The 21,573-nt window shown below is 39.6% G+C and overlaps 1 protein-coding gene across 4 annotated transcripts in view; it reads right to left on the reverse strand.

Moving 5' to 3' along the window:
- The window catches only part of LIFR (LIF receptor subunit alpha), a 56,545-nt gene that overhangs the window by 29,260 nt on the left and 5,712 nt on the right, over positions 1–21,573 (reverse strand). For 3 of the 4 annotated variants that reach the window (XM_040539891.1, XM_040539888.1, XM_040539889.1), the window contains exons 2-6: positions 18,474–18,580; positions 5,811–5,965; positions 5,004–5,124; positions 2,792–2,943; positions 359–522 (exon numbers count right to left, since the gene is read on the reverse strand). In XM_040539891.1, the coding sequence (XP_040395825.1) occupies positions 359–522; positions 2,792–2,943; positions 5,004–5,124; positions 5,811–5,892 (519 nt within the window). In that variant the 5' untranslated portion in view covers positions 5,893–5,965; positions 18,474–18,580. The remainder of the gene's footprint in view (positions 1–358; positions 523–2,791; positions 2,944–5,003; positions 5,125–5,810; positions 5,966–18,473; positions 18,581–21,573) is intronic. The other variant, XM_040539890.1, reaches the window with a different exon arrangement.

Consider the following 21,573-nt stretch of genomic DNA (forward strand, 5'->3'; position numbering starts at 1 on the left):
GAAAAGCAAACTGAACATTCACAGACCACCAAGACCTGAGACACCATTGGAGAAATAAAGCAGAAACAATGGTGTAAAATATCTGTCAAATTCATAAGCAAGTTCTAAATTAAAAGAAAAAAAAAGTACTAGATTTTAAAAATAAGCAAAAAAAATGCTGGAAGTGTAAGTACTGACAGTTTAACATCCAGTGTCTGCACATAACTTTGAAAGCTACCAAAAAGTTACCTTTTACAGTATGACTACACACAGGTTCTGCAAAGCCCTACAATCTGCATTACTGTCAGCTTTCTTCAAATGACCTCCTCCATTACTGGAGGCAAAAACTGCATATATATGTTTTTCATAAAGAACTTACTTGTGTGACTTTTTCCATTGTTTCCTTACGGAGAATCTCAATCTGCCAAAAGGCATCCAGTCCATATGGGAAGATTGATCCGTTATCACTCCACTTCAGAGTTAATGTGGAAGTTGGAAAGTCAGGTGTTAAACTAAGAATGTGTGGAGCAAGTGGAATAAATGCTTGAAAAAGAGAAGGGGGGAGGAAAAAAACATATTCAAGTTATTAGTCAGCAACACTAACCCTACAGGTGTTTAACAGCCACATCTGTGCTCTGACTTGGCTACTAGCCATACAAACACGTAACTCAACCTCTGTGATTAGAACAAGATGTGCTCTGTTGTTACTTGAACAGCAAAGTTCCCAGGAAAGCACAGGTGCTGATGAGTCACCAGGTAGCAGTTTCTTCTAACATCTCAGCATGCAGACGTGTGAGTAAGTGATTGTGAATATAACTCTTCATAATGTGTAGTAAGGAAGGCATGGTATTTTTCACAGCTTTCATCCAGTGCCACAGAGAGTGTACATGATAACTGAAGTATACACAAGAATTCAACTAGGGAGGAGGATGTAAAATTCTCCAGAGAAAGAAGGGAGGGTTGCAGAAAAGGGGGGATTTGCAACAAAAGCAAGAGCAGAGAGATAGGAGAGCAGAAACACAGTGTGAAAGAAGCTCACGTGAGGCTCTGGAGAGGATCATGAGGAATATGATTTTAAGCTACAAGAAATATGAAAGGCATGACATGGTGATGGGGACAGGACAGGGACATTAAACAGAAGCATCTCTTCTACAAATGGGTGGTGGTGAAGCAAGAGGCTGAGAAGCAGGCAAGGTTATAGCAGTTCAAGTGGAATTGGGCCTGGCGCAGGATAAATCCTGTTTTTTAAATGTGTGATTTATCCGGCTTGGGTCCTGGCCAAGGCTTTGAGAGCCTGCAACATGTTCAGCATGATTAACACGCTATGCAGGTTATCTTGTGAGGAACCAGAGAGGCCCATCCTGCCTGGAGGCAGCAAGATGCTGGGGGACCCAGTCTGTTCCCCACATATTTTTTAGTTTTGTTTTGTTCAAGTTTCTAAGCTGCTTTCAGTGGAAGAGAAAACTGAGCCATGGATAAGAAGGGCTACTTAATTTAGAGTTGGGGTGCATAAAAGGAATTATGGGGGCAAGCAAAAAACAAAGACTAAATTATAAGCAAGTGTGGCAGATGGTGCCAATGTTATCTTCAGCTTACAACTGATGAACCTGGATGATTAGTGAAGCTGTAACTGGAACTGAGAAGTACCAAAAGACATAAAGCTGAAGGAAAAAACAGCTCTCAAGTAGTCCAAGTTTTAAGTTCTGCTTCTATAAGAAATACCTGGAAGCAGCTAGTGATGCTAAACCTGACCAACAGGGAAAGGTGAAATTGGAAATCTACAGCATAAAGCCAACGGCTAAAACCATTGGAACAGATTGCATTGGGGTAGGGAGGGGAGATAGAGATTGCTATTTTAACAAAACAGCAATAAAGATGGAGAATGTGTAAGTACATACACTTGCTGAATGAAACTCAAGGCAGGGAGGCTGCAAGCATACATATTGACTAGGATAAGAGAATCTGCTTTTGAACACCGAAAACCAAACTCAGGGAAATTTCCTCAGAGCCAACCAAGCCACAGTACTATTATCTTGGTAGGAGGCAATTGAGTGTAGAGCACCACTGCCTCAACCTAGAGATGCTTTTATGCTTTCTTCTACCTTTAGAAGAAAGGAATTAGGAAAATTTCTATGTCATTGACTCCAATATGATTCAGCCCAGCTTCCACGCATAGATGTATTTGCTCAGTTTCATATACATTTGAACAGAATGGTTAAGTTGAATATATATTAAGAAAATATGAGTCTGTGAGGAGTGACACTTGATATAACTACCCTTAAAGTACTGCAAAATTGCAGGAATAAACTACTTAATTCTGTAGTGGTTCAGGATTTCAGAGAGGAGAATGGGCACTAGGAAGTTTAATTTGCCTTTTGCAAGTCAAGTCTGAGCAAATGTACTTTATGCTCTGTGTAGGTACTTCAGAATGTAGAGTAGTAACTATTTTTTTTACTTTTTTTTTTTTTAAACTTATTTGTATTTACAGTAGTAACTATTTTATTTTTCCGTGTAACAATGAAAACAATGACACAGATTGATTAGGGGACCGCAACAGCATTGGGCTTTGTATCCTCCTCACTATTTGTCCCCTGTTTCTCTGCTAGGATATATGCATAGAGGGGTGTTCTTTCTCCCCCTGAGGGAGGAGAGAAAACAACCTTTTATATATGCGTAGATTCATATGGACTTAGCACATCAACATTTTACATACAGGAATACTGCCAAAGAAAACTGCAAGCATATACAATTGAAGAGCATTTTTAATCACAGTATAAAGGCTTTATGTACGTACATAAAACCTGACACTTACAGATGTCTTTCTTGCGAATTTCAAATTCTCTGGTAGCAAAAGGAGTTCCAGAAATGCTGTTTGTGGTTATTTTAATGGTGGTGGAGCTCTCTGGGACTGGAATCTCAACCCTTTTCTCCTTAGTTTTAAAACACTCTGTAAGAGGGTGGTCACTGAAAAAAACAGAGCGGATTAAGCAGGTATTTCAGCTGATAGGAAGTTCAGACAAGTTAAGTCTTGTTCCTAGGATACCAATAAAACACAAATTCCCTGAAATATAATGAAAAGAGCTCCATATCAAGTCTTATGAAGGAGTAACACTTGCATGGGCTTTGGTTAGCATCAGATTAACAGGCATTCCTTCTTCTTTCAAGACTTTTCATAGTGGCAGACCATACACTAGTTGTATGATTTAGCTACCCAGCTGTTAAGAAAACACCTCAAAGTGAAAAACTGACTTTTTAACCAGAAGACACATTTCTAAAACATATAGTCACCATGAATCAAAGTAAATAAATAAAATATCAAAATAAACTAAATTAAAAAAGGAAAACCCAAGAGTATTCCTGCTCTTTCCTTACATTTCCTGACTCCCTCTCCCTTCATTTCTTCCCTAAGTGATGGCATATGGATGCAAACTGCATGTTCACCCATCTGTGTCCCCATCTCAAAACAAATCCTTCAGCTCCCTGCTGCTGTTCAGCTAGTAGGGGAAGAGCAGAGGGTAGGGGAGAGAACGACTAAGATTCCAGATGGAAATCCAGTCTGCACATTATGTTTGTGCAGTGCTCAGCACAATGTGATCTGGCCTTTGTCTGGAGGTCATAGATACATACCTAAAACAACAATGCATGGGTCAAGTCCCGTTGCTCATAATCATTGATATGCAACTATAAAGGAAAAAAGTTTGGAAAAATCCAAATCTTCCTCTTGGGGCAATGATGGGAGGAAGGAAAGCAAAGAGAACAATGCCAGACTTCCTGCTGAGAGATTATTATTCACTTATGAACTGGAACAGGACCCTGGAACTCCTATCGGCTAGAGTCAAGAGCTTGAGTTGAGCTTTCCAGATTCATGCAAAACACTGGACTAGTGAAAGCCAGTTGAGACCTGAGTGCTCAGAACAGCACTCATTCCTCTTCTGTACTGGGATATCACTAGAGGTTGTTTGGGAAACTGAAAAACAAAATCTCTTTCCCTCAGGGAGGTCTGCACAAAGCTCATCCCTCAGACTCTGCTTTGGGGTCCCAAGCTTGCTCTGCTTTAATAAGGAGAAACAGCAGCAGCTTTTTAGCTGTTGTTCTGAGGGCAGTACCTCATCAACTCTGCACTCCTGAACTCTGGCCACAGTATCACATATATGCAATTTTTGTATAGAAATGATAGCTGGCAACATGGGAGGAATAACTAGACAAAGAAAAGCATGTAGGTGGAAGAAGTGCAGCCAAGTCCTGGGACCCCAAGGAAAAGTCTGGGCTGCCTGCAGAATTTACAGGAAAAAAGACAGTACAAATATCTGGAGTGGGGGCAGGATCAAGATGCAAAAAGGATTTGAACTCATCCCTAGCACATGATAAGTATTTGGCAGGCCAACGGCATGGGGAATTGCAGATGTAGATCTCCTTAGTGAAAAACATACTGAAGATTCAAGTTTTTTAATGTTTCTTGAAATCTTCAACTGTGCATTTACTTCAGACAGGATATTGCAATTGTGGACTCATCTTCATGTTACCTCTAACACAATGATCTCCAGACAACTTAAAATTTATGTATGTTATAAGACAGCCACCAAGAGATTTTTAATGTTTTTCCACATGTGAATCTTGACACTTATGTCATATATTCTACCACTTTGGCACGTAACATCAGGATTTTCTTCTTCCAACTATCATTTCCTTTTGGATTGAACGTAGTATGAAGATGTCCCTTATGAAAACTCTGAGCAAGGGTTAGGTGGACACACAGAGAAGTCTGAGTAAATGAGAGGATCTTCCAGCCCTTTGAAGAGAGCAAGCAGGAGATTTTGGCAAGAGAACTGTTAGCATGAAAAAAAACTTTGCCAGAAACCCCTCCATTGCCTGAGTTAACATTGCCTGAAGAGAGCACCACCCAAGGACAACCGACAGGCAGATTCTTAGGAAACAGCAGCATCACAAATTCCATGGGTTGCGACTGAGTCATAACTGTACTTTCATCACAGTTTGGTAGTTTGCAACCAGGTATATATACTTACATGGTGGTGTAACAAAAGTCAGTTTGTCCATGTCTTCTTCTAGAAGAGACATCCCATGTACAGACCATTTTACGTAAATTGTGCGTGACACATTTTAAGTTTTGGGGGTCCCCTGGAGAACCTGAAATCATATAAGAACTTCAGTGATAACTGCAAAACAACTGCTATTGTTCATATCTATAGCCATTATTTTTACATGTTCACTGCATACGTGTCTGACTGGTATTTTAAAACCGTTGAATGATTTTTGTGTGCCTTATTACAGACAACTACAGACTGTGACAACCACACTACTTTCTAGAAGTACCCGAAATCTGGGTTTATATTTGTGTGCAATGACACAGGCAGCTGTCTCCATTCCTAGCCTAGCCTAATAAGCAGGCTTTGGGCCAATGGCAAAACCGCAAGCTTTGATGATAAACTTAATGAGTTTTTTGCTCTCCTCTGTTGTCCCACATGGAGGCCAATTAATGATAGAAGGGCAATTAATGATAATGTGTGAAATTGTCGCAGACAGCTGACATATACAGCAAGAAGGTCTCAATGCAGACATTTACACCAAGTGCATATGCAGGCTATCACAGTTACATTGTGGAGAACTTAACACCCAGCTTTGCACTGGTTTACAAAATGCCACTGGCTGCTGGAAAGCAGAGACCAGGCCTGGCGATACCTCTATCCTGAGGACAGTGGGGAACCACAGAGGTGAAGATTTTTGAACATACATATACTAGGAAAGCAACATAATTAAGTGTTGTCACTACAGAGATACAGAGAAAAAGTAATTGTTGAATTATATACACTCACCTATCTCCTGACTATGTATTAAGCTTGTTAAACATAAAATAGCTAGTGCTAAAAGACAGCGGAGGCTTGGATTCTTCCTCATTCTTCTAGTGTTTGTTTTCCAAATGGCAGCTTCAAGTAGGAATAAGCGTCATCTTCCAACAAGCTGGTCAGTTCTAAAATTAAAAACAAAAACAAAAAAAAAAAACCCTTTGAAATTCCAGAGTTGGCACTCCACAAACGCCACTTTTTGTTCCATCTATTTTTCTTCTACCGTGCTGCTCCCAGGCATAGTATTGCCTTTCCTTTCTTTGTCTGGCAAACAAACCTTTTTCACTATTTTCACTGCCCCAACCACTTCCTTGATGCATGCTTTTTCAGCAAGGCATTTCAAAGATAACCTAAGGAATCACATGCATGGAAAATTCAACTGTCCACAGACCTCTGTCAGGACTACCTGATGCCAGAACAGAATAGACATGGCAGCATATTCCCCTAGAACAGTTTTTTGTTGTTGTTGTTGGTTTTTTTTTTTTCCAATTTAGATCATGTGTCACATTCACAAAGGGTCCTGGGTACCATGAATGCAAATGTCCCGTGCTTTGGGTAAAGGTCTAAGGGGACAGAGTAGTTCATCCAGTTTCCTCTGCTCACTTCTGATATTGTTGCTACTCAAAGCCATGGGATGCCTGAGACACTGCAGAACCAGAGTTGATCAGCCAGGATCACCGGTTCAGACCAGTGCTAAATAATTTCTGGAGGAAAAAAAAAAAAGAGAGACAGCCATTTCTGTGTCCCTGGATACTTGCTGCTCTAAATATTGACCTTAAGGTAAAAAAAATCTAGAATATTATGTTTAATGTGTTCTTTGAAGATTAATGGGTTGCATGTTTTCCAAAGAGAAGTTCATCAGGATCTGAGAAGCACATTCAGTTCCACCCACATACTGGCCAACATCAGGTTTTGCTCTCAAAAAGAAAACTGCAGGAAAGCTTATCTTCAAGCTCAGCCAGTCCCTGAAGCATTGTTTCCCAAACCACCTGAAAGCTTTGAAAACATGAGCATCCTCTCAGAGACCCCTCCGTGTATCAAAGGGTCTTCTTGTAGTGACAAAGATCAGGAGCTGGATAATTTTCACATAGGAATACAGCCAAGCCAGTCTGTCCTACAGGGCAGTTTTCTATAACTCACATTTTGTTCAGGCTAGTTCTTTCAAAAGATGTCTCAAGTGGAAAAGCACCTGACCTTGTCTTAGAAGTCTCTTCCAAAGTTAGATGTACATCACTGCCAGAATTACAAGCTTTGTCTAAAGGCTTCTGGTAATTTTAAAAGAAATCTCCCTTTATAAAGTCCTCTGCAGTCAACAGGCGGATGTTTCCTCATGCCTTCAATGTTTTTTTTTTGTTTGTTTTTATTATTAATATATTTTTTCTTAAGAAAGTCTCCCTCATGGATGAGCTGGGAATGCTACAAATGCTCCTCTGTCCCCCACCAATCTGTCTGTACTATGTGAGGAGAAACATAGAAACATAGCAGCACTACATCAATAATACATCAACAATACAGATCTGTTCACAAATGGCCCCTTCTCTCCTTTCTCTTGGTCTGCAATAGCCACACTGAGGGAAGGGCCCAGACAACACACAAGCTAATAGAAATGCTATGGTAAAGGTCAATATTATATTTGGAAGGAAGAAACACCCTTAAAACTTACAACTTACTCTATTTTTACCATGTTCCCAAGTGAGTTCTTCAGAACTCACTAAACATATACTAATTTAAGCTATACAACTCCTAGACACATTAAATTCTTATTTTTATACATTCCTAAACTGTAATATCCATGCCACGCAATTTGGTAAGGGCCGTATCAGGAGTGAGGGTTGACAAATCCATATTCAGGTAAAGATGAATTAAGAACCTGCCAGCACTTAAAATGTAATACTCTCAATGGAAGAAGCACCCCACTCCATTTTGGCATCTCTTCGGGGCCTCATATCATATTTGTCCATGTCACTGATAGAAATCCATGACATGAGCTCCAGGCTTAAACTTTGCTCACAACTCTCTCACTTCAGCAGGAATGTGAAGACCACTTGGACAGACTTGGGAGTTACATGAACAAAATGACTGACTTCCTTCATATATATATACATATATATATATATATATGCAAATTACAATGACTTGTTTGTCAGTACTTCAGGTATTTCTTCAAAGGCCATTTCAGGTTTGCAGAAAAGTCCATAACCAACACTTCAAGCTTTATATCAAAATTAGATGACAGTGCCCTGTTAGCTTGTAGAAACCACAGACAAAATAGAAAAAAGGGAAAGCACCGATACCACTTGAAGCAGAGAAAACTGTGGACTGTGAAGTTAATTAAACCTCAAACCACTCACTTTCTAAACACACAGCTGTACAAGACTGTGCGAAACCTGTTTGGTCATGCCAGGTTTCCGATGAAGAGTCAGCAGCTACATGTGTGTGTGATTCAAGAAAACCTGCTTCTCTGCACTCTTTACTGAATAGTACCCCCACATCAGAAATTTCAGTAGTAACATTATAACAGTGAATTACAAGAAATTTGAGTAATTTCTCCTAAATCAAGCACAGTTTTAGTTTCTGTTTCAGAGTCAGACAGAGGCACCAAAGGGAACCTATGTACTTTCAGGCAAAGCATGATGAGTATCTTGTAAACCACAATCTTTCGTAAGAAGCGTAGACTCCCTGGCTCTTGTCGTCTCATAAACATATTAGAGCTTGCTGAAAAGTTGGCAATTCAAAGACTCATGTCCGATAATTAAATCCATTAGTCAGGAGAAAAGATCCCCATTTATAGGCTTGTTTTAATTATAAAGTTACAAAATAATTGGAATAATTTTAAAATAGGAAGTTCGCTTTCTTTGGATGAAAGTTTCCTTCCATCGGTTCCAGGCTAATCCAAACAAGACATGGAGGTTTTTCCTTACTCTGGAGAGTACTGAAAAGCATGTTACCCTCTAGGTAGAGGTACTGTTAAGATGGCATTGGACTGTATAAGATTTAAAGATATAAATTTAGGACAAGAGAGATGAGCTTTGCGAGGGGATGGCAAAACCTTGACCAAGGCTGGCTGTAGCACAACAGAAGCAGCTGCTGGTAAGTGTAAAGGCCTTTAAGTCTTTGTTTTTTAAAAATGAGATGAAGCAGGTAAACCCAGTCTCTCCACCAGAAAGAGTAACTGCAACTAAATCTTTTTTAACTGATGTCCATCTTAAAAACCACCACTGATAGGACGTCCCATAACAATCTCATCTCCCTGGGCAATCTATTCATGTCACTTCACTGGTACCACCCTTAGTATTATTCCCCATCTGCTGCACAACCATCTCTTGCTCCTTTTCAAGGACACTACTTCATCCTGTCTCCGGCAGACAAAGCACTTTTATCATCTGCCTTGCAGCAGCCTTTTACACAGAAGATGACTGACACCAGGTTTCTACTAGCTCATTCCTTAAAAACTCACTTTTTTCACCATATACCAGTCTCAGTTTTTAGATTTCTGATCATTCCTGGAACATTCCTGATCATTCATTCAAAGCGTTTCTGTCCTCTGAGGTCTCGAGCATTATCAAGTACAATGAAAGAACTTTTCTAAGGCAAACCTATGTGTAGCATGTGTTTACACAGCCCATGCCATATTTGCTTTTCTCTCAGCATTCACACCTTGTTGACTCAATTTCAGTTTGTGATCCAGCCCCGGATACTGCTGTATAAAGCTGCCACGTAGCTGTTTATCTAGTACTTCAGACTCCAATCTCATCCTCAAATGGACTGCAAACCTCTTGACTTAGCATGAGTACATTCACACAATAAATTCTTCTTTAAAAAATTGCCTGAAAAGGTCTTTCACTTTTGAAATTTTAAAATAAGGAAAAACCCTCCATAACCATATGCTCAGGAATAACATCGTGTGTGAATCCAAAAGATATTTGCGTGCAAATTTATGCCATACCAGCAGCAAAGGCTTCAGTATATAATTGCCCATATTTAAGATCAGCTGCTAAATTTTTTTCCACAGTAACTGTGCTGAAAGTTACAATATATGAACGTATTCTGACTTCTGCTCAGGGCTCTATGGTGTGGAAGTGACCCTTTGTCCCTGTGGTCAGCCATTTTAAACTGCTTTTTATGCAGATAACCTAGCAAGGAACAAATAGATTCAGATTCTTAATCACTGAAGTCAGTGGGTGATGGCCCTTACAAAATTCAATGTACGCATGCACACGCATGCATGCTCACAGAGGAAGTAGCCTCATGCCAGCCAAGAGAAGATCAATACAAACTGTGGATTTTTAAATGGCTTTAAAAGATGTTGTGATGTATATAGTGTACCTATTGGCAGATCAGACAGATTAGCGAGAGGAAACGAACTCCTGAGTCAATGTGCCTGGAAAAATATCTACGTACAAATTTTCTTCAAAATCTTGACAACTGTAATGAAAGTTAAAGGTTCTGTCATACGCTGAGAAAACAAGTGTAGCACCAAGTGTCTAACAGTGACAAGCTAAGACATTCCCAGTCTCTTTAGACTTAACCTTGCAAAGGGAAAACCAGAAGATAACCAGAATATCTCCTACTGACCATATTTCCTATTTCCTATTATGTATTTCTTGGTTTAACTGTTTCTGTGTATTAACTATAAAATATAGCTGATCAATTGCTTGGTTCTGTTTAAAAAAAAAAAAAAAATGTAATTTTCTTAGTCAGTTCTAACAGCTTAGTTCTCTAAGTGTAGAACTCCTCCAAAGCGCTATTAAGAAACTATGGAGAAAAAAAAAAAAACACAACTATTTTTTTTGTTTTCTGGCCTCCGAATGTATTTCATTGTCAAGTGCTTGGAAACCACTTTGAACACAAACAAACAAAACTGATTTTAAAAAAAATCAAAAAGTCTTTCAGGCCTGCTTCCTGCCAGCAGTCTGACATGCCAATTGCAACTCTCCAAATTTGGTTTAAAAATCTATGAATTGAGGATCAGTGGCCACACTTTTCATACCTATTTTTGTGGTCCACAAGCAGGTATCTTAAAAGAAAAGGTTAAAAGTCAACTTATATGAAAGTTTTAGGGAAAATGGAGGATGCTAGATGAGACCACGAAACCAGTAAAAACATACACATTAAACATAACAAATCTGTACATCAGTACATTTTCTTAAGTTACATTGTATTTATTTTTTTTCTCGACAATTAAAGGTATCATCATACTAATTTACCACAAAATGGAACATTAAATGCTCTCAGCGAAAATGATCATGTAGGACAGCACCAAAAAATTGTAGAGACTGATGCCAGGCTCAATTTTCAGAGATACTGAACAGCCGTCATCCCAAATACAGCCAGGCAGAAATACGGGTGCTAAATATATGTCAGGACCAGCACCTCAATGCTAGAAGAAAAAACTATTTTGCTTAGCAGGTGGAGAACATTCATTCTACTTGGCTCTGAGATTTTTTACTTTTTTTTTTTTTTTAGTATAGATACTAATTTAACCTTCAAAATGAGAGAAAAAGCTCCTATATTCATATGCATTTATCAAATTACACATCCTGCTGTTGCCAACAGAAACCTTCCAAAGAATTCCCCTATCTGAAAATCCATGCCAGAAATACGCATTTCTGGGAAACAAAGCAAATTGCCAATACAGCTGACAGTAAAGACAACGAACACAGAAACAGAAGATGAACTGGCTTTCTTTAAAACAGCTTTAGTGACCCCGCAGCCTTCGGTCTTTGACTCTAGAGATAACTGAGTAATATAAAGAAGAAAAGTAAAATTAACAAGATTTATTTGGGGGTTGGGTTATTTTTCAATTGAGTACATTCTTCCACCTCCTTAAAAAATTCCCAGATTTGAGACAAAAATTTCTCTTTAGCAATCTGAATGCAGGCTTTCCCTCTCTGTTTTATAACATGGCAGCATTCCATGTTATAAAAGATTTGCACGGCATGAATCACTAAAAATGGTTTATAAATGAAGGCTGAATCCCATTTGGGAATCTGGCTTTCCCCAGTTCTGAGGAATTAATTTAAGAATCTGCCATTTCTCTTTCAGAAAGCTGATAAAATAATTCAAGCTGCCTATCTGCACCAACGCACCCTCCTAATCTGCAGCTGAGGAAAAGGAAACAAGGAGTGTTAAGATATTTCAATGTTAATGTGCAGGAGTGCACAGGACCACATTTTCAGTCCTTTGAGATGAACTTTGGCGTATTGTTGTTTCTGCCAAGCACGAGTAGCAAAACTCCCCCCTTACTGTTTCCTCTGGCTGACGAACAGCAGCAGCATCTCTCAGAGTCTGGAAAGTCTCCCCAGGATGCTCCTGCTCTGCAGGGTGAAGTGAGACATCAGGATGCAACACACAAACTCAGCTCAAGGACTGATGCTTTCACAAACTCATTTTGAAAGCTGCTTGTCACCAGCACCATCTGCCAAGCATTTGGGCAAGAGACTTTACCAACAAGAGCAGAGGTGCACTCCAGATGAAGCAGCAAATATTTCACCTGGATCAGAGTCTAAGGCCAATGCAGCAGCTGCACCTACTTTCCAGTATTTGCTTCCTTACTTCCAATCCCCATACTGTTAAACACTACGGAAATACAAATAAGGGAGCTGCACACTGGGAGAGGTGGTGGATACTTCCAGGCAGCAATTAGCATGAGAAAGCAACCTCACCTGGCAAGGAGACGACAGAAAACTCTTTGGAATGACATCTTCATTTGGGGAGAGTAATGCAGGTAGACTGCATGCAGGACAGAGATGAGAAAGTGTTGAAGTAATTTGATTAAGAAATCTGTGAACAAGTACCACAATTCAAGGCTGATTTTAGGAAAATGTTTAGTACTTGTTTGACAGCACAGCACAAATACGTGTACAAAAACTGAGACCCAGATCTGTTTTAAAAGGAAATGAAAATATACAGGAGAAGAAGATGTCAAATAGTATAATCATAGTAATGGTATAATCTTGAAAAGGATTTGGGAAGTACAATAAAGACTCCTTGTTAAGAAAACAGCACACAAACACACAAGAACAAACCAGATGACTTATAGAGAGACTAGAGAAAAGCATCGCTGCTGGGATAGCCAGGCTGGAGAGAAGAAAGATGCATCAGTTGGGGAGAGAAGAAAGATGCATCAGTTGGGCAGAGCAATGCCTGTACTGCAACGAGATGCTGTAGGAATCAATGGCTTATTTTTACCACAGCTTAAAAAGAACTTATTAGATGGCACTTTGGGGATTTTCAAACTAAATGTGTATTTTGTACATTTTGCCTTCTGTTCTTGCTGAATTATTCCTGTTTTCAATTAATTTCTAGGCTAATTCAGGAACTGTTACCACTCCTAGAGTTATCTACCATGCCTTGCCCAGCACACACCATGCAAGAATGGTCCCCAACCCAGACATTGCATCTGATGTTCCCAGTGTGGGATCTTCAGAAGAACAAAGACACTTTGAACAGAAAATCGGGTGTCTAACTCCTGGTCATATCAATTATCACTAAGCATGTGATCAGCAAGCTAACTACAGGTATATCCTTCACTGCTAGAAGAACACAGCACAGCTTTTCCAGATGGTAACAACAGAAAACAAACTCTTCTGAGGAACACAATGAACCTTAATACTACCAAAACTAGATTAAATACTTTTGGGTATACCGACAAGCCTGTTCATGATTTATTGCTGTTACGTATTATCCAAGTGTTAACATGGATTGAAGCTTATCCCCTAAGCCTTATTAGACATCATAGGAAGCATGCTAGAGAGGCCTGGATCGCAGTCCAAGGAAGGCTGACTTCACTCTGCAGCCGTTTCCTCAGTGGGGTCTCTACATCCAGATGCAGAGTTTCATAAAGCTTTTAAGGACATCTTATTTTGAGACCTTACCTCCTCATTCTGAGTGAAATGAACCTGGGCAGCGTGTTCAAAGGTTATGGCAGGGGTAGGAGGACAGACAAAGCATTATCAAATATGCCTGACTTCCTTAGGAAGTCAGCTCAAATTAACAAGCACAGATTCTTCTCCCATAGAGGTGCAGATGGAAAACACCTAATCATCTGAACAAAGAACAAAGCGGAGGGGTGAAGGTTAAGGGACACTATTAGCCAAATAAGAAACTTAACCTCTAGCTATTGTGCTGCGCAGTAGAAGGAAACTGCTAGGAGTCATTTATACTCTAGTATTTTAACCCATTCAAAAATCATCTTGATACTTACTACAACTGCCAAATTAATACTGCAATAAGATGAAGGACTCAACTAATGTATTTGCGTAAATCTGATACAGCTACACACATTTCCTGATATGCTTGAATTTGGTGACCTCATGGTCATACTTCCTTGAATTCTTGCACTTCACAACGCAGCATGGAACAAGTACACTGACCAAAGGTACATAAGTCAGATTACTTCGCATATATACAAAACACAGCTTACCATGAAAGCCTACAGCTGTCTGTTATGCCTTTTAGATTCTTAATACCAGGACAAAGCATAAAAACACATATACCCATGTTTTTAGCAGTGCATAAACCTAGAATCAAATGAAATTACACAGACAAGCGTTTCCTCTTCTCTATGTTTTGCTGCATTTTAGTGATACATAACTGAAATAAAACTCAATATTCCACAGCACTTTTCATTTTTGAGCGTAATGTTAGTCTCTGTGTAGTTCTCAAGACAGCATCTCTTCAGAGGAAAACTTCATTTGCCCACATTGTCAACTGTGCTTTATTCAATGTGAGGCTAAAGGGCCAAACCACTGTCACTCAGGCTTTACAAGAGGGATGCAGAAAAAAAATTGCTGTTCCTCAGACAAGTCATGTTTTCTACATAATTCTGTCCCTGCTGGTGCTCTACAGCTTGTACATCCTTATGAGCTGATAAACATTAAAGAAGCTGACCTTATTAATGAAAGATTTCATTTTCCTTAATCTGGTAATGTTCAAAAACTTATTTTGAACTATATGACCTTTAATCTTCTTTCCATCACAGGAAAAGCCTATTTAGTTTAATAAGAGAACACGGATAATTATTGAAGTGATTCCAAGTGTGTTTTTTTTTTTAAACAACCGGCAATGACCTGAGGGTTGGAATCCTTCTTTGTTTACAATGAAACCTGCGGTATTCGGATTACTTTTAAGGTACAATGAACTGAATCCAAAGAAAGTCTGGCTTCATGTGTATGAACAGCATATAAATAGATCAAATGCTGAAGTGCGGCTTTCACATTAAATATATTGAGAATAACGAGCAACAATTATGCAATATCCTTTCAGTGTGAACGTAAGGAATGAGAGTCACTTACGAGAAATAAATTGATTTTTTAGTAATCGAGGGAATGAGGGATTCCTGAAACTACAGATCTATATTTTCTGATAAATTCCCATTGTATTAATCTTTCTTGTGTCTTTAAAAGCTCTCATGCCCTGTTGTATTTCCACTCTGAATCAGATGTGTTGCATGAAGGCATAGTGCAGCATGTTATCAGGTGTAGGCTTCCCTTCCAATGGGTTGACCGAACGCTTTCCTCTCTGCTCCACTATACTCCTAAGCTGGTGTTCAACTGCTGCCATTCCCCTTCCAGCCTCTCCAAAGAAGGAAGATCTACAGTACATCATGACACTATGAGAACAAGCTTGTCCATGTGTAATCACATATTAGTTGGCATTTATTTGAGAGTTCTTGTTCTTTCACATACTGTTTTAGTTGTACCTTATTACCCTCCAGCTTTGCACTTACGCATACACATGCATCCTTTCATGGCGGTAAAGTGTACAAATTAATCTTAAGTACTCAGAAAAACAAATATTGACTTCTACAGTTGAAATACACCAGAGCCAGTCTCCTTCCTAAATAACTTTTGTAGGCCCCAAGAGAGAGCACTGCCACACTACAAAGAATAAATATTAACTCCTGCACTTGTGCACACATACACAGAGACACGGTTACTGGAAATGGAGACTCTCTCTCTCCCACGTGCAGGCCAGCTCACTCTTTCATGGTACTGGTACTCTCATTCTCTTGCTGATCACAACCTTCATTGCCAACATGGACCAAGAAGACATGCAGAGACATCAAATCCAGCTGTCTGAAGCTAATGCTGCTCGCCTTTGTCCACTCAACTCCTCTCACAAAGGTCTCCAGCCCTTGCAGTCATCTGCAAGGGACCTATTTGTGGATCAGTTCTTAAAGCAGCACACCTGGCAACCCAATGTATCAAAATAAACCAATTCATTCCTGTTACCCTTTGTACCCCTCTAACAAACTTTGACACCCTGAAAATAGAGACACTGACAGCAATCCAGTTTTGGCATACTGCTCCATGTCATTCACAGCTCTAAAAACAAGCAACACTTCCTCAACTGAATGCTACACGAAATCACTTGGTTGCAATGCCAAAGAAACACGACGCAGTTGTTTTACAATTAAATTAACATGTGATTTTCCATTTCAAATAATTTAGGCTGAATATTCAGTTTAGGCATAACATTGTTTTACAATGTTATATAAGGACATATAAGAAGTTCAAGTTTTGGTTTCTATTTCTACAAGATGACTTCAAATCTGATTCAAACATAGACTGAGATGTCTCAGCCCATGAGAGTGAAAAAGATACTAAAATTTCTCAAATTTGTTTTGAATACTCCAAATGGGGAGCTTACATCTTGTCTGTTGATTGAATTCACCAAACTTAGAAAGCTTAATGACTTTGGTTGACAAGTATAAATTAGCAGCTCCTTAGCTGTTTCATGGAGTGTCTCAGAATGGAAAAGACTCCCATAAAGTACTTTGCAGGGAGATCAAACAGTTGAGCAAACTGCAACATTAAAATAATACTCAGCAAAAGGAACAAAACAAGGAAGATCTAGACATTTTAAAGTAATAGGTAAAATAGCTAGGACCCATACATATTATTTTTTATTGGTGTAAAACAGAGCAATGCTATTCTGTCATTCCTTTTAGAACTTAGCAAAAGCAGTAAATTGAATCCCTGTCAATAACACATCAGCAAGTGCTGAGACAGCAGCATCTGTAAGGCTAATGGTGTTGCACCTAATTTAAAAATGACAGCAGCTCACAGAAAATTGAGGCTGCTACTAATAGGACATAGTGAGTCAGTTCCACAAGTTCTTCCTCAATCCTCCCTTGAAAGCAAGATTATACCGCCAAAGATCTCTTTTTTTTTTTTTCCTTCTTTTCTCAAGGGTGAGTTTAAAGAAAAAAAGGGCTGTTGGGAGAGAAAAACAACCTTGGATTATACACATGCAAGTCATCCAACTTTGCTGTCTTTGTTTAACAGGGTTCTTCCTTCCTGCTATTATTAGTAAATCTTATGGTTTACTTCTCCTAGTATTGAGCTGGCAGATGATGTACAAAAGAAGAAGGATTTCTTGCTTATTAGATTCTGTCTCCCATAAATCCCGAGTACCTATACACTGGCATGGAAAAATCCCTTCCTGTGGAAGGCTCTTCATCCCATTTTTCATGCATTGTTGCTGATATGTTTAACTTTTTTGTTTCACGACTCAGCAATGAAACAGCTATTGTTCCTAAACTGCTGAGCAAGTCCGACTGTGGGAACAAGAGACGTGCGACAATTCTCAATGGTCTCGCTAGTGGCTGCAGAGTGAGATGTCAGGGCACGGGGTGGAGAGGGTGGGGGCATGGGGAAACCTAATTCCACAGAGAAGATGGAGTTAATGGGACAACTAACACTTTGGTGCAGTTGTAAAGATGGCATGTTCTGCTTCAGTGCATTTTTACTTTCTATTCCAGACTTTTATTCCTTAGGATAATATCTGCTCCTTAAGCATTTAATCAGATATATAGTACATGACTCACAAGGCCAAGCCTGTTCTTAAAAGCTTACTGTCTAAACCAAGAGACCTGTAAAACCTCTAACATAAATTTTATTGTATGAAACATCAATATTTCACTTCTGTTTTCCCCTTTTGTGAAATCCTCTTCTAAAAACCTTCTGACAATCCCACCAGAAAGCAAGTCATTAGAATTCACATACCATTTAAAAGTACCACTACCTCAAACATCTTCGGAGAGTACCCTGCTTTTCCTAGTTCTGCAGTCTTCTGTACTAAAGAGCTACAAACTGGATCTTTACCAGGATTACATTTGCAAAATACATTTGAATGACAATGCATATGCCTCAGGGGCATAAATATTCGACTTTAGAATAATATATACAGAAAGTCTTTGTGAGCAACAGCAGAAGAGATTAAAAAGATCAGAGGTCCATATACATATCAGGAATGTACATGACAATTTTTTTTTCCAAATAAGAAAATTAAAACGCTCCCAATGAACTGTCATTAAGGATGGTAAAAATCGATGCACATTTACCAACACTTGTTAAATATTTATTAGAATATCAGTTCTTCAAATATCTGGGCTTAGAATGTGGCAGCTTTTTTCTCCAGTCCCATGAACTAAGCAGTTAAATGCTATCAGAAATCACCTGTGCCCTCTGATGAGAAGGCATTTCAAAGCCATGAAGCACTGCTTGTGACTGTGCAGATAACTGCTGACTGATGCAAGAAAACAAATCTCAGTAACCACATACATACACATATTGCTCCCGAATATGACTAATTTGATCTTATGAGGAAAGCTATGCGTACACTTACATTTGCACTGCTGGCAGGAGCCCAGCTGCAGGAGCCCGTGGCAGGCTCAGTCCTTACTCTTCAGTGCAGGAGAGCCAAATGCTGAAGCAGGCAGTCACGTTAGGCACCTGAAGTTAAAAGATTCATGTATGAATCAGTGGGGAAAAACACTACACGAGAGGTTTGCTCCCAAAAGACCTGGAACGACAAATACACCTTCTGTGTCTACTTGTGTAGAGAGAAAAACTAACACTATTTCGCTCAAACTCTGTTAATGACCTAATTCTGAAGGTAGCTATTGTAACGTGGAGGGCTTGCTTCCATAATTGTCTGCAATAATCACTGTCCAAGCTCATCTCCAATACAGAGCTACCTACCAATTAGCCAGCAAGTAGACAGCAGGGCAAAAGGGTAAAAGAAAAGAACTCAATGTTTTCACGGATATGTTCTTTGCATACTAACACCAGCTGCACTGCTTATTAGTTGAAACATGGGGAAGCAACTGGAAAACATTCAATTTTCAGAGTAACAGTTATCACAGACCAAGCGAACCTACATAAAAGCTACTGACAATAAAAATGCTCAGAACTTAGTCTGTGTGGATGAGTTTACCTTACAGAAGCATTCGATCTAACAACACAAGAGAAATACTAAACATTCATTAGCAGTGGAAATGGTCTAATCCAGTACAGAGTCAATTTATACCCAGAATGAAATGGTTACATAGAGCAGTCTGGGTCCCAGAGATAATCTGTTGCTGCAAAGCCTGAAACAATGAGACTATTTAGTTTAATGAGGTTACTTGATCACAGTTCTGAATTACCTACAAAGAAAAATGATTTAAATGTAGCCCATGATATATGAGATACAAAAGACAATGCCATGTAGCAGACCTTCAATGAAAAGTGCATATATTTAAAAATAAAGCTAATTAAATGTTGGCAAAGCCTCTCAAGAATGGGATGAACTGCTTGAAATCTTAAAGGTAAGATTGGATGCATTCCTGAAAAAATTCTAAAACAAGTTCAGCATTATTATTCTCAGGTTCACAGTACACCATCAGCCTAGATTAGCACAAAAATCCCATAGATCTTATAACTGTTCTAATACTGAAGGAGGAAAATATACAAACTATCAGTTTTGAGCTAAGATTTAAAATACGGGTCGCAGGTTGCTGGATTTACATCCAGACTGATCCTGTCATTTGAAACACAAGGCAACATTGGGTCAAAAATACCTTCTTTTGAAAAATTCCTAGCATTTCAGAGAAGAACAGGCCAATCACATTCAATTCGGAGGAGATGGCTGTTCTATATTGGGAATTGTGACAATGCTATTCCAGCAGATGAATTATGAGTTACGTGCCTGGAGACCTGTATACTGAAGGCTTCTCATAGCCATGACCTTTGCAGGAGTATGGAGCAGGGGTAAGGAGGGGAAAAGGAAGAGGAACAGGTCGACTCTAGGGAACAGATATTATTATCCTCAGAACCAGCAGAAACCTTAACAGAAGTAAAAGAAAAAGAGTGTGACTATTATGTGCATCTCACACACAGTACTTTGGTACTTGTTACAACTAGCTCAAGACAACACTGAAGTCTGCAATGTACATAAATCACACTTCTGTTTTGCTTTCTTTCTTTCTGTCCCCCACCTAGGGTTAAACATTAAAAGCTTATCTCCTTAGTTTTAGCTCCAGAATAGCTGTAAAACCTCAGAGGTCAAATCTCTCTTTTGCTGCAAGTGCTGAACTTGATCCAAAACATGAAAGACTGTGAAAATTAGTTGTAGCTGGAATACATATAACTTACATTCACCTTTGTGCTTCAGAGTCTGCAGGAGCCCAACCTGTAATACTGACCACTATAATTTTCTGCTGAAGTTCATTTGCTTTACGCAGCATTTTTGTCCTGCAGTATTATTAAGACCAATTATTTGAGAGCGAGATTTTGTAGCTCTGTCCTCACTGATTTTATAGTTAACTGAGGCCATGAGATCACCCAGTTCAAGAAGGGCAAATACATGGACAGCCATACAAACAGGGTTACATCGTGTGATGAGCAGCAGAGCTGTCTTGGCACAAGATCTGGGTGATGGCCTCAGCCCTGATCTGAAAGGAATGAGGGCTGCCAGGCTAAGGCAAATATCACCAGACAGCCCCAAAAGACAGCTACTGGCCCCGTGCAGAGCAGAGCCATGCTCCTTCTCCCACTTGCCCAAATCTGCCTGTCCTCTCAGCTCTCCAAGACATGTGGGATGTGCAGTGGGCTTCTCAAATGTGCACTTAATTTGAAATACAGCTTGTGAAGCAGCTATCAGCATCACAGACGTGCAAACCACCCTGGTGGACAGCATGACAGATCACACCTGGCCTCACTGCTGCAGGCTGCCTTGCCTTTGCGTTGCTTGGGCCCAACATGTCCGTGTCTGGACAAGGCCTCCTCACCGCAACCAGCCCAGGCCAGCCTCTGGCTCCAATCCATCTTTCTGCGTGCTGCTCAGTTCAAAGCTCTCGAAATAAAGATGAAGTAGTTTCCAAAGCTTTAGGCTGAAGTGTGCTGCATGCCCAAGGGCGCAAGTGAGGGGCATTTGAGGGCATAAAACCAGCTGGGAAAGAGCTGGCTTGCTCTGCTCACTGTGCTAGCCAAGCTTGCCACAGGTCATACCTACACCATCCAGAATAAATGTTTAACCATGCTACTCAGTCAAATGAGCCTGCACTTCCTCTTGGAGGGAAGCAATTGATTTATTCATGGAGCAAAACTAGCTTAGATAGATGGCTGAGGCCCAGAAGTACAACACAGAGCGTGTCTGAGCCAGATCAACAATGCGAACCATCTTCGACCACCTCTATAAATTGCACTTTTATTACACCTTTAAGCGATTTGTGTAATAATGACAAAATTACGCAAGCATAAGAAACTTTACAGCATAATTTTCAGATGGTGTTCATCATCTATGCAAATAGTACAAATACATTGCTTTATATAAATTTCATGATTATGTGCTACAAAATACCAGGCCACCTAGATACAAAGCTATCACCTGTGCAGCTACAGGTATACAGCAAGCACAGACATATACCTCTATTTTAAGAATATAGGTACATATGTACAAAAGA

Source organism: Cygnus olor, chromosome Z, assembly GCF_009769625.2.
Source record: "Cygnus olor isolate bCygOlo1 chromosome Z, bCygOlo1.pri.v2, whole genome shotgun sequence".
Classification (NCBI taxonomy): Eukaryota; Metazoa; Chordata; class Aves; order Anseriformes; family Anatidae; genus Cygnus; species Cygnus olor.